The 12,567-nt window shown below is 40.1% G+C and overlaps 1 protein-coding gene across 4 annotated transcripts; it reads right to left on the bottom strand.

Annotated features, from left to right (window-relative positions):
- Positions 1-13: 13 nt before the first annotated feature.
- On the bottom strand, positions 14-9,406 carry LOC105022660 (COP9 signalosome complex subunit 2). Of its 4 annotated transcripts, none has more exons than XM_010891286.5 (13): positions 9,062-9,406; positions 8,350-8,463; positions 8,192-8,269; positions 7,914-8,039; positions 7,191-7,298; positions 7,026-7,103; positions 6,632-6,806; positions 6,088-6,266; positions 5,390-5,442; positions 4,293-4,390; positions 4,057-4,139; positions 1,736-1,794; positions 14-746 (listed from the first exon to the last, which is right to left on the bottom strand). In XM_010891286.5, the coding sequence occupies exons 1-13, from the start codon at positions 9,119-9,121 to the stop codon at positions 602-604; spliced, it is 1,356 nt and encodes a 451-aa protein (XP_010889588.1). In that variant the 5' UTR covers positions 9,122-9,406; the 3' UTR covers positions 14-601. The 4 variants fall into 4 exon arrangements, with proteins under 4 accessions (XP_010889588.1, XP_010889591.1, XP_010889589.1 ...); XM_010891289.5 differs by having other exon boundaries at positions 7,191-7,280; positions 9,062-9,402; XM_010891287.5 differs by having other exon boundaries at positions 9,068-9,400.
- Between the last annotated feature and the right edge of the window lie 3,161 nt (positions 9,407-12,567).

Raw genomic sequence — 12,567 nt, 5'->3', positions numbered from 1 at the left:
ACTTGAGTCTGCGTTTTACCTGTGTAAACCTGTGTTTAATTCTAGAAATATTTGCAAATAAAACTTTGTTGAACCAATGTTGATATGAAATAAAAAACTAAGCGGTAGACAAATTTTTCGCAAAACATCTTATACCGTGTACAGTTGGAGAACACGTTTTATTCACAACAGTATCTTGATATGTTCCGTGCAGCAAAATGTTGTGAAAAGTGTTGCCCAACACCAGCTACCAGCCAGCAGACAAGTAAACCACTGTTTTACTTTACTCAAACTGTCTGGCAAAAGAATAAAGCACTTTTAAAAAGGTCTGGTGACTAATATTTCTCAGAATTATTCTACTAAAATGTTGTGATGAACAAACAAGGGGGTTTAAGCAAACAGAGATAGCCCCAAGAGAGAACTGACGTCTTCTAGAATGCCTTCTCTCCTCATCTTGTCGTTTTCCCCCTCTTCACTGCAGTGGCAGATTACAAAACATCTTTGCGCTGCTGGTGCAGCTCTGCTCAGACCTGGTGGTTTGGTTGATAGACCGACACATTGGAACAGTAGACTGATAATCTCTTGTGTGTCCGTGCTGTCCATTGTCATCTGTCAGGCTGAATTATGTAAGTTTGCTGACAATGGCTTGGTTGAGCGAGTTGAGTTGGTTTGTCCATTTGTCTAATGCAGTGTAGCGCGCCCCTCCTCTCTTCTGGTAGTCTAGCTCCAACAGCTGGTTAACCTGGTCGATACGACCTTGGATGGTGCTAAAGGGGAGACCAAGCATGAGGAAGTAATCAACAGAAGGTCCTATGACAGAAATAACAACTACAATTGATATTAGCATCATAGCAACTTGGCCCAAAAAAATTATAATTTGGTCAAGGAAACTTACTTTCCTAAAACGGAACGAACAATTGTGCATTTCAAAACAATGGGTTCTACAACATACTACATCAGGCAAACTAAGGCCTGCGGTAGGTTTTAGTATAAAAAATATTTTGGAAGGGTAAAAAGTTTCAAAAGGACAATCACTGTGTTCCATTTCACTACAGGCCATATGAACTCCAATGCAATTCAAATGTATTCCAATTTACTGGCTGTAGATCTGACTGTGGAAAATGGACCCCATAAAATCCATTGTCTGCTACAGTACCATGGGAAATTATAAAACAATGAAAGATATTTGCACTGATACCCACACTGGTTACAAAAGGTTAAAACATTGCATAATGTATTGTAGCAGCAATCAAGTAAGCTCCTTTTCATCCGATGTTCATACACTACTTCCACACTGTATTATTATAGACAGAAAGACTGATTCAAAAGACAGAATAAAAAGACAAATACAATAAGAAAAAGGGAGAAAGACAGAACATGGTGACTCATGTTTGCCTGCTGTCTGAGGTATGAGAACTATGAGGAAAACGACACTTGTGGTGTTACATTTGTGAAGACCTTTGGGGAGTAGCAATTCATTCACGTCACAGAACTAGAAAAACAACTTGTACTTTCCTAAATTTACTATGGTTATGAATACTTCAGAGGAATTGTAGTGATACTACTGCTACTACTACTATATCCAGTATAATAGTAGTTTTCACTATTAGGATTCTGTGACATCTTCCTTGACGCACACAGGCACTACCGCAGAAGCACAGGAAACACGCTCTGATGTGTCTCCTGACGCATTTCAACCATGTCAATCATGAACACAGCGCACACTACTCTAGATGAGTATCTGGGAGAAACTTACTTGTCCAGTATGCACTGCACCAACAAACTCTCCACATCACACACATCTATGTTCAGCTCCTGAAAGACAGGGACAAAACAGTTCCACTTCATTATCAACACTCGGCTCAGTCAATCACCTAATGCATGATCAGCCTACAGACACTGTTCATGATCTGATAAATGATCACCACGTAGACAAGTCAGTGATCTCTGGTACATTTTCAGTTCACAGTCAAATCGATAATCGCATACCGACATTAGAAAACAAACAATGAAATCGACGATGGAATAAATGTTTAACATAGACAGTGAGTTGAATGATCTAATACAGGAGTGCAAAACATTTCACGTAGGTCCAAGTGCCAACTAGTTTGTGTTTCTCTTCACATTCCTACCAGTTAAGACCTCGAAAACCAGGTGAGCAGAGATCCTAATCAGTGACCTCAATCGAGTACAAGAGCCTTGTTAAAAACCTGCAGACACTCAGCTTTCTGTGGAATGAATGATACGTGTTATCTAGTGAATTCACACTGTGAAGTCAATAACATTATAACGTTGTTCAACCCAGGCCGTTCAACTCTGATCATAGACACGCATGGTGTACAGACTTTAGCTACGCCCCAACACTAGCCAAAGGCTTGACGGGAAGCAGATGAATCAGGTGTGAAGTGTTAAGTGTCAAGGCTGGCAAGCATGTCTCCTAAAGGGAGGCGTGAGAAAAAGGGAGCCGAGGAAGCTATAGTGGATACACAAGCAAATGGAGGTTCTAAATGTTGTTTAACGGTCAAGGAAATCCAACATGCTGATCGTCCATAAGGGGCTTCTTCTTAGCATTAACTGTGCTGTTGGTTAACTGCACCACCCAAACAAAACAAAAAAATCACCCAAGAAATCTGAAATATTTGTTGAAGCAGCTCAAAAGATGTTGGGATCTTCCGAAAAGAATAAGTTCTCTTCTCAGGCCTCTGATACTGTTTAGAGAGGAGATTATACTGTGAGGGTTTTTAATTTCAGAGACCTCTATATTTGTCTTTTGTGGGATGTCCTTATAGTCACATGGATTGCATTTGTCCTCCAGTTCTCTACCCGTACAGGAGGTGGGGAAATATACAATGTAAAAAAACAATCATATCAGAGGAGACAACCCTGGTGTTAACACCAGATTGAAGCCAGGACACACTGTAGCTCTGGCTTATATCATAAGACTCATGATCATTGGACTTTGATTTGACTGCGATTCGCATGCTGGTCAGTTCTTATCAGACCAAGCGCAGAGAATGCTCACCCACTATTTTTTATTTGGCTCCAGAATACTTCTTTGTTTTGGCTGCCTGGCTACTTCCTTGTTTTCCAGGTCCCAGGGTTATATTGCTTTTTAATAGGGATTAGCTTTATGTACTCTCACAGAGTAATGCAACCAGCAAGGACAAGCACACTGCACACCCACTAACCTGTGATATTTCAACACAGGCAGTTTAGTCCAGGTCCTGAAGAGCTACCATCCTGGATGATCTCTATCCAACCTCAGCTGTTACTAACCTGATGTGGCTCTTTTACAGCTAATTACTAGAATGAGGGGTGATTCATGATGGTTAGAAAGAAAACCTCCAGGACAGTAGCTCTCCAGGAAAAGGATTGAGTAGCCCTGTTGAATAGGCACCTTCTACCTCAGGTTGACTGAAAGACCACATCCACAAAGAATCAAATGAAAAGGCATTCCATTCATTTCATTCCCTGGGACTTCATAAGCTATTTGGCCCCAATCATGCCAAGGCTAAATAAACTTCCCTAATTGAAATGTACTACTATTAATTCCCAGTACAAACATTTGATCTAGTTCAGAAAGAAAACAACGAGTGTAAATCACTATTACCAAATATTGAATCAGAATTTCTCTTTGGTGTTCGCTGGGTAGGAAAATCAAAAGTGTGGCAAAACTAGGCAAATGCTTGCTATTTTTCTACCCAGAGAACACCAAAGAAAAACCCTGATTCAATGTTTTTAGTATTCGTTAACCCTTCTCTTTTCTATCCAAACTAAGGAGGTTAATCCACACCATAAAAAATATTGAAAAGATGCAATTTAAAACAAAACCATTTAAGTGAATATATTTTTTATAAATCCTAAGGTCTTCACTGAAGGCCCTAATGGTTCCCCATCCTTGTTGATCTTTAATTGGGATAGCATGAATGGCAGTGTCATATATTCCAGTTTACCATTTCCTTAATGGGACAGGAAGTAGTTAAGTAATCAATGTCAGGGGACACGCATAGCAAACACAATATATCTAACCAGCAGGATTAATGTGGAACCAGGCGCCATTGCTGTCCTGAGGCCTACCTTAGAGATGAATGGGATGTGTATTCTAGTGTAAGGCTTGATCAGCGCTATAAGGACTTGGGTTCTAATATTCCTCAGCAGCTCTGAAAGAAAACATAGAACACAGCACTGATGAGGCTCCTTTATGATGAACAGACAGACAACCGCTGTTCTATCCACAAACCAAAAACCTTGCAGGGATTTGAAGTCTTCACACGCACGCATGCACACACATACGTACCCACACACACACGTACCCTCAATGTGTTCCCTGATGAATGGGTCATCCATGATACTACTGTGGTTTGTCTTGAGAATTTTCTCAAACTCTGTGATGTCATTATTCTGGTAGGAGCTGGGAGCAGACATAGAAGAATGCGTTAATAAAGGATACATGCATACATTGTCTTCATCCAAACAACCACTGCTCCACTTGCCCATTTATCACATTTCTAAATATTATCCATTTTCACATCAACAAACCTATTTTCTAAGCTTCTGGGTGTGTGTTTCAAGTTGTCTGTTTACAAAATAACAAAGTTAAGATGCATGGGAGGAAAGAGTCGAGTCCCATTTTAGCCACCGCCTATTTTATGATGTAGTAATGTGAACAAAGAGTGGAAACTGAAGCCAGAAACCGAAGGGCTACCAAGCGCTCTACATGGCTGTTTGGATTGGGCATCTGTGTTAATGGATAACGTCATTCCATTGACTTCCTGTGTTTTAATCCCACTGCTGTATGCAGTGCACCCGGTTTATTCGGGTCCTTTACGGAGAACAGAACTGTGTACAACTGTGGATTTTAATGTACATTGTGACAGTGTGTTGAGCCAACTGGCACCCCACATACCATCCTACAACTGATGGACAGAGTGAGGCTGTATGTTTCGGAGGAAGGATAAAATGTTTAGGCTAAGTGCAGCTCATATATTTCAAGGTGCGGCACTCAATGTTACGTCATGGTCACGGAATGGATTAATCTTGAGACAGGCACAAATTAGCCAGGCGGGAAAAAAATGCTTCGCATAAATAATCCGTCCTAAAGCACACTAACATATTTTCTAATTACATCACTAACATTACACAGACCCTCTTGAAGACACCATACATGAACCAATGGTTAAACAAAAGAACACAATTAAACATACATCTGTGATTGAAAAAAACCACATGGTTTGGGTGAATTGACAACTCAGCACCAAATCATGGCAGTATATACTTGAGGTTATACAATTTCTATACGAGTTACGGTTTAACTGACAACAAGGCGTTCTACCTTAAAATATCACCAGCACCTCTATGGATGACTGAAAACAATTCACACACAGCACAAGCAAACACACTATCTATTTACCTTACTAGATTTGTCATGGCCAAGATCTCTGGGTCATTTTTATAAGGTTTAGCCTGTCACAAAAAAGACAAAAAGAACAGCCAATAAAAAACACTAAAAAGAGGTGTTTGCCACAGGTGCTTAATTAGTTTAATGCAAATTTGATGTCTTCAAAAATTGCAGTCGTCTTTAGAAGTTGCAATCATTAGTTTACTATGCGTTTACTACAATGACAAATAGAAAATAATTACATTATCAGACAATAATTAATATAGACTCTCTTATACATTTCCCCATAATATTAGTGGCAATGTTACTAATTACACTATAGGGGATAAATAGTTGATGCGTTGATTTTTTTATTGTATTGTTATAATAAAGTGTTGTAAATTCACATGATGCCCAGCCCACAGACTTGTAAGATGCTGCACTTGCTGTAGCAAAGCAGTTAACCAAAATAATGTTATTTTATTCATCCCCTATCCAGACTAGTTCCAGTTTTCATTGCAACATTACAATAAAACAATCATACCCGTATATGAAGCATAATAAAAAAAAAAAATGTTAAGTGAGGTTTGTTCACAACATGTAAACACTTCATCTATGAACTACATACACAGTGAGTTGATCTAATACAGGAGGGCAAAACATTTCACTGAGCCTACCTAATTAACTAAAACAACCAAACATAATTGGACAGAATTTAGGAAATGCTGTACCTCTTGTGAATCAAAGGGGTTGATTCCAGACTTCATGAGCATGTTGGCCAGCACCAGGTACTTGAGACAGGTGGTTCTCCTCGGGCTGCCTGATTCATCATAGTTCTTAAAAGCCTCAAAGAAGTCAGTGTGGGCCTTTTCAAACTCGCCCTCTCTCAAGTGCATCTTACCTCCACACTCTGGGGAAGGCAATCAAAGGCTGGTCAGTACAAAACATGAGGAGCGAGAGAGAGCGAGAGACAAAGAGAGAGAGAACGCACTCACACACGCACGCATGCATGCATACACAGACACACTTTATTGGTCATTTCAATTAACAGCAAAAGGCAAATGACCTGTTTGTGATATTTCATGATCGCCCCTCAACAGTCAGAGATCTCATCGAGTCCGATTACAAGTCGGTTTACAAGCTGTGACCGCAGAACTAAAAAAGGTATTCCCAAAGGGGTTCCATTCCTACGGTCGGCTGTGGTCGGAACATAATAAATGTAACCGATACACTGTGACAGCGTTTTTGACTTGTTTCTACGGTGGTAAAGCTTACCCCTAATGACTCCCATGATGAGTGGGTGAGGAATAGCAGACTTGATGTGGAGGGACTGTTCATAGAGGGCCTTCAGCTTCTTGTTGTTCTTCTGGGCCGTGTACATCTGGATCTCCAGAGCATAGATCTCCAACAGCTGAGTGCCTTTCTTCAGATCATCTTCCCCATCATCTGTCTGCAGAACACATGTTGTGTTACATAACTGAATGGATTAGATGCACATTAGCGTACAGATCTTCAATGTAATCTGATTGTAGTGCCAATAAAAACACAGCATAACAGATCATACTAATTTGAAACAAAACGAACGCCACAACAAGCCCCATTCAGGAACGCGAAACACTGAGGCTCATCGTCTAAACGCGGTCTCAGACTACCACCTCCCATACTGCACCTGACAGGACTGGTGCAGCTGTCGGAGGATCTTCTGCAACTTCCCAAACTCCTCCCTTTCCAGGTACAGCTTCCCAAGCTGAAGCATGAATAGGACACCAGTTAAAACCAGCTAAAACACACCAGAGGAAAACGTGCCACACTGAGGCGTCCGTTTGTGTCCTACCTTCGTATTCGTTTTGAACCAGAGCCTGTCGTTCTTGGCGTCCTTCAGAGCATCCAGCGTAGTTTCATAGAACTCCTGCAGCAGGTCCATCTGTGACACATAAACCACCCAACAAAACAGCCCACATTTAACACCCCCATCAAATATACTGTAGCACAGAAACCACTTGTAACAACATGACTGACACTCTATCAGCTGAAAAATACAACAAAAGAAATGTACCTTGAAATGTAGGTCATTGAATGATACAAAATAACAGTTACATAAGTTAATTTGCACTTAAATGATCGGCGCTGGACTGGTCTTTTGGACCCACATCCGCCTGCTCCAACTAGATTTCAGCAGGTTTATTTTGGCTACACTTCACCAGTGAGAACTGAAATCTGATTATGCTTTGGCAATTCCTTTTAGAATTACATCAAATTTGATCACGTTAACTCATACAGGAAGAAGGAACATTTCAACTATTGGAAAAAGCAGGCACACGTCTCCTAGTGTTGCTGATGGGGAGAAGAGAGGTACTCAAACAGCCAGAATTCAAACCACATTTAAAGCAGATATATGACAACTTTATAGTGTCATCTTGTTTGCTACCCACTAGCAGCCCCGCCACCACCACAGTGCATAGTTCTGTCGGGACCCACAGTAAAGAATCCCTCAATGCAAGCCTGAAATATAGGTCTGGCCCAAGCAGCTTTCTAATTCCAGATCTTGCATCTATACCTGTTTAGAGGTGGAGATGTAGTCTAAGATGGAGTTGATGGACTTCTCCGAGTAGTTTCTGGTCACAGCACTCCTGATGTAGGTCAACAGCTGCTTGTACCGAGACATCATTTCGGGAAAGTTGGTCTGCAGGGGACACACACAAATACAGAGCAAAAAAACAGACAACAGTGCATTGATTTACATTGCAATGGGAATGACAGAAAAGCACAATGTCACATACAGAAAGCACAATGTCACAGGCATTAATCATACAGACTTAAGAACAGAGTTCTTACCAACTTGAAGTTGATTTTGATCATCTGTTTTAGGGCTTTGAACCCCCATTCTCCCTTCTCTCCCTCCAACTCCAATACCTATCAATAGAGTACAACTAACCATTATACATCCACCAATCTCTAATCTAGAGTGACTGACTTGCCAGTGCAGTTCCCACCTTTTGGAAGCTACTGAGAGCTGCTTTAGGGTCATCCTCCTTCAGTGCTTTGGAGTTGTAGTACTGGTTTTCCAAGTCAACATTTGGCTCAGAGTTACTGTCCTCGGAATATTCCTGGGTTGAAGCAAAAACTCAGAACATAAGTTAGCTGGCTATTAGCTAAAACAAACAACGTTAAAGATATATTATGATGGGGCTAATGGCTTCAGTTAGCCGTTTTAGCCATCAAGCATGGGTGCATGTGCAACGACAGGCTGGTAATCCAGTTTGTGTCTACTGATTGCGCCAAACGAAACGTTTATTTGAGACACGTTTCACCAAACGCAAGCCAACACATGAAAGGGTAAGGACCGCTTAAGCAAAAATCATGTAGGTCCCTCCCTGTTTCCTTCTGTTTGTTTTTGTTATGCTTCAGTTTGGCGAAACGTTTCACAACTACATGTTGACAACCATTAGTTTGCTAGCAATAGTAGTACTACGTAGCTTAACAATATTTTCCATAGATGCAACTTTGCAACTAGCTAAAGTTAACTATGTTACCAAAAACGGGCACCCACGCTACTGTTGTTGGCTAACTAGCAAGCTAAATAGCTAGCCAACGTTACTTACACATCACCTCCTTTGACATAGCTAACGCAAATGGATTAGGTAAGAAGGCTGGTTAGACATAGATCAACAAACAAGAAAATAGAAATGTATTCTGTAAACTTACGCTTACCAGATCATAATCTTCTTCATCATCGCACATGAAATCATCTTCCATGTCAGACATCTTGACCCGTCTGTTTAGGGACGACTAGTCGCTGTAGCTCCACAGCGCCGCCATACTTTACGTCGGTTTCAGGACAATACTACACTTCAGAACAATGGGATTCTTTTTGGTACTACATTTCGCTTTCCTACTAAAAGATGGCGCTCTTACATAACTTATCAATAACAACATCAGTCCCGCTCAAAACCTATTCCTATTCTTCTTTCTTCCTATTTCTAGCCATTGATGCTTTATCGATAGAGACAGTGGGAAAAGATAGAGGTTAGAATTTTCTACTGTTAGGGCTGGAGTCGAATCCTTGCTACAGTACATGTGCATAGCGCACATGGGCCTGGACCACCTTAGGCCAAAGGACACAGATTTCCCATTCTTTTTTTCTGAAATGTAACTTACTACAGCTCACAGATAACATTTTATCTTACCCTATTATTACAGAAATAGCCATAACAAATGTCATCATAGCTCTTGTGGTCCACATGATTACATTCTGGATCCTATTATTGTTCACTCTGTATATTAAGGAAAACTTTGTGAAGTTGTACATTTCGTTTTCATTCTGATGACACAATACAGTATACAGTATTGCACAAGCTGTTGCAAACCTATGATTTCCAACTATTAGAAAAATCACTTATGATCGTAGGTTGGTACTAAATGCAAATAAAATATAGTAGGGGAGACGGGGGATGGTTGAAATACGGCTTAGTTGTAACACTTCCAATTTCTCTAATCAGGATCAAGTTACGAATCATCTGATTCACTCTGCACTCTGAACACATTTTGAGGTAAGAATTATAATTTTTTACCTCATTCATTTTTATGATAGTATTGCCAGCTATGTAAATAAATTCATCAAACTTAAATCATGTTTATTTTGTGTCTATCTAGAAGTTTATAGTGATAATGTTTTACCTGTTAGCTGTAAGGTAAGCAAGTTCATGACTATAGGAGTCTGGGTTAGTTGTAACCACAATTAAAATGTTACAACCTACTATATGCAACATTTTTGTTGTAGGCCTGTATATGTTTTCTTTGAATTTCAGTATGCCTAGACTGACGGTAACAATCCAGCACAAACACACAAACTAATATTCAGTAATGCTCATTTTGTTCAAATGTATTATGTTCAAATGTCTCACTACTATGACTGACATTAACTAACATATTTCACATACACACACACCAATTATGTTAAAAAGTAATTAAGGTTTTGAAATAAAAAGCTTTCAATATAATTTTTGTATGTTACAACTCACCCCAGGGTATATCATAATGTTAAATTTCACCCCAGGGTATGTTACAACTGACCCAGGCTATGGGGTGAATTGTAATATTTAACTCCTTGTGTTTGAGACTAAACCACGCATGTTTTGTTTGTGTTACAGATATAACAGCTATGCCATCTAATAGCAGACACATGTAACTATTTTGTTTACAATTTTGAATGCACTGGATTAAAGGAGCTTCAAGATACAGACAGAGATGTCCAAAATGTTGATGTCCGGTCTCCCCTAGTAATAGTATAGTACATGCTATTTTCTTGAACCTAATTTTGGATACTTAAATTACTATCCTAAATGGTTGTTTTATCGTACCTGCTGCTTCCTACAAATATCGTGACAGTTGGCTACATGAAAATATGTATTTTAAAACACAACTGAGTTGGTGAAGAAGCTAAAGATTTACATGTTTCTTTTATAGTATCTAATAAAAATCTGTCAAGTCAGCACAGAAAAGATCATGTGCAAGTGTGCAAGTGTAAATGTTATATTCCTGCGATATGATGATGATATGCTATATATGTGTGCTTCAGCGTCTGTACAGAAATCTCTGGGTGCAATCTATCCGCCTTACATTTTATCACTGGTGTAAATTCTAGCTCACATCACTGTTTTTTATATATACATGTAAAACATCCTGACCAAGACAAAATTGCTGGATATCTAACCAAGACAAAATTGCTGGAACAACAGCAGTTCCTAAACACGCTCTCAAGTCTAGATAGTATTGGAGATACCACAGGCTTATTCAGTACATGGAAGTACATGTATATTTTGCACCACCCTCATGACATCAGTGCCCTTTCAGTGTTATATTAATATAAACGTATTAGTGCCTATAAGAATATTTTTTGGCATTTAAACAAAAAAAAAAACCATATGTATTGTCAGCTATAGTTTATCTTCATATAGGTCTTATTTCCATTTCGTATGTGTTTTAGTTGTTGTAATATATTGTGGGATATGTGTGTGACCCATTTGGAAGTTCCCAGGCTCCTCTTGCACTCTGTTCACCCATGCCTGCAAGGCCGTGTAACGGCTCTGACATCATAAATACGTTTTCTGACGAAGCAAAGGCGGTAGACCTAATCACTGACGATGACAACACGGGGAGATGAGAGCCCAGGCAGTTACAACAAACTCCCCCTCAACGCCAGCACGACAAAAGAGCTGATCATGGACTAGGTGATACCATCCACGTCGCTAGGATTGAAATGGAGCGTGTGGAGAGCTTCAAGAGTCCACCCACGCCCAGACAGTTATAAAGAAAACACATTAGGGCCTCTTGACTGTTGAAGTTTAACTGGTGCACCAGGTTGCACCGGTGAAAGCATTTTGACTGGCTGCATCCCCACTTGGGGGCAACCGCATTGCAAGACGCTGTAGTGGGTAGTGCAAGACGCTGTAGTGGGTAGTGCAAGACGCTGTAGTGGGTAGTGCAAGACGCTGTAGTGGGTAGTGCAAGACGCTGTAGTGGGTAGTGCAAGACGCTGAGTTCATCAACGTGGCCAACCTGTCACCCAGGGGTTGAATCCAGGGCCTGTTCACCAGGCAGTATCACAGAAATACCTTAAACGTGGTCCAAGACTCAAGCCACCGATTGGTCTCCGTGCTACAGTTTGCCATGTGGTACCAGTGCCTCGTGCCTGTAAACAAATAGGTCCCTGTTCAGTTTCTGTCCCCAAGCCATAAGACTAACAAAACATGTTTTAAATGTCTACCAAGTCTTTCTGCATTGTCCACCTTTTGTACTATCCCTTTAGTACTGGCGCACATACGTACACTTTCACACCTGTCACATGCTGCTACTGTTTAGGGTGTATTATCTATCCTGTTACCCAGTCAATTCAGCACTCTGTGTACTGTAATCCTTACTTACCTCATATTTTTGAATTTCGACTAACTGAAGTGTTTCTGCAATCTGTTATTGTTATTTGTTAGTCATTGTGTACTTATTTCTTGTGTTTCTATTTTCAACCTTTTGATTATAATTTTATTTCACACTTTCTCAAACTCTTTTTCTCTGCTTTATTGGAAGGGACTCGTAAGTAAGCATTTCAATGTCAGTCAACACCATTGTTTACAAAGCATGTGAAAAATAAACATTTATTTAATTTGATTTGGATCTCATCCCAAATCCAACACTGAGAAATGGGCCTGAACCAT

This window comes from Esox lucius, chromosome 2, assembly GCF_011004845.1.
Source record: "Esox lucius isolate fEsoLuc1 chromosome 2, fEsoLuc1.pri, whole genome shotgun sequence".
In the NCBI taxonomy this organism is placed as follows: domain Eukaryota; kingdom Metazoa; phylum Chordata; class Actinopteri; order Esociformes; family Esocidae; genus Esox; species Esox lucius.
This window is presented reverse-complemented; position numbering and strand designations above follow the sequence as displayed.

What these genes read in the sequence shown, in the direction of transcription:
- LOC105022660 (XM_010891286.5), bottom strand. Translation starts at nt 9,121, where the DNA reads ATGTCTGACATGGAAGATGATTTCATGTGCGATGATGAAGAAGATTAT. An exon ending in CATCATGGGAGTCATTAGGG is followed by an intron (nt 6,267 to 6,631) that starts GTAAGCTTTACC and finishes TGCCTTCCCCAG; the next exon opens with AGTGTGGAGGTAAGATGCAC. An exon ending in GTGCAGTGCATACTGGACAA is followed by an intron (nt 747 to 1,735) that starts GTAAGTTTCTCC and finishes TCTCCCCTTTAG; the next exon opens with CACCATCCAAGGTCGTATCG.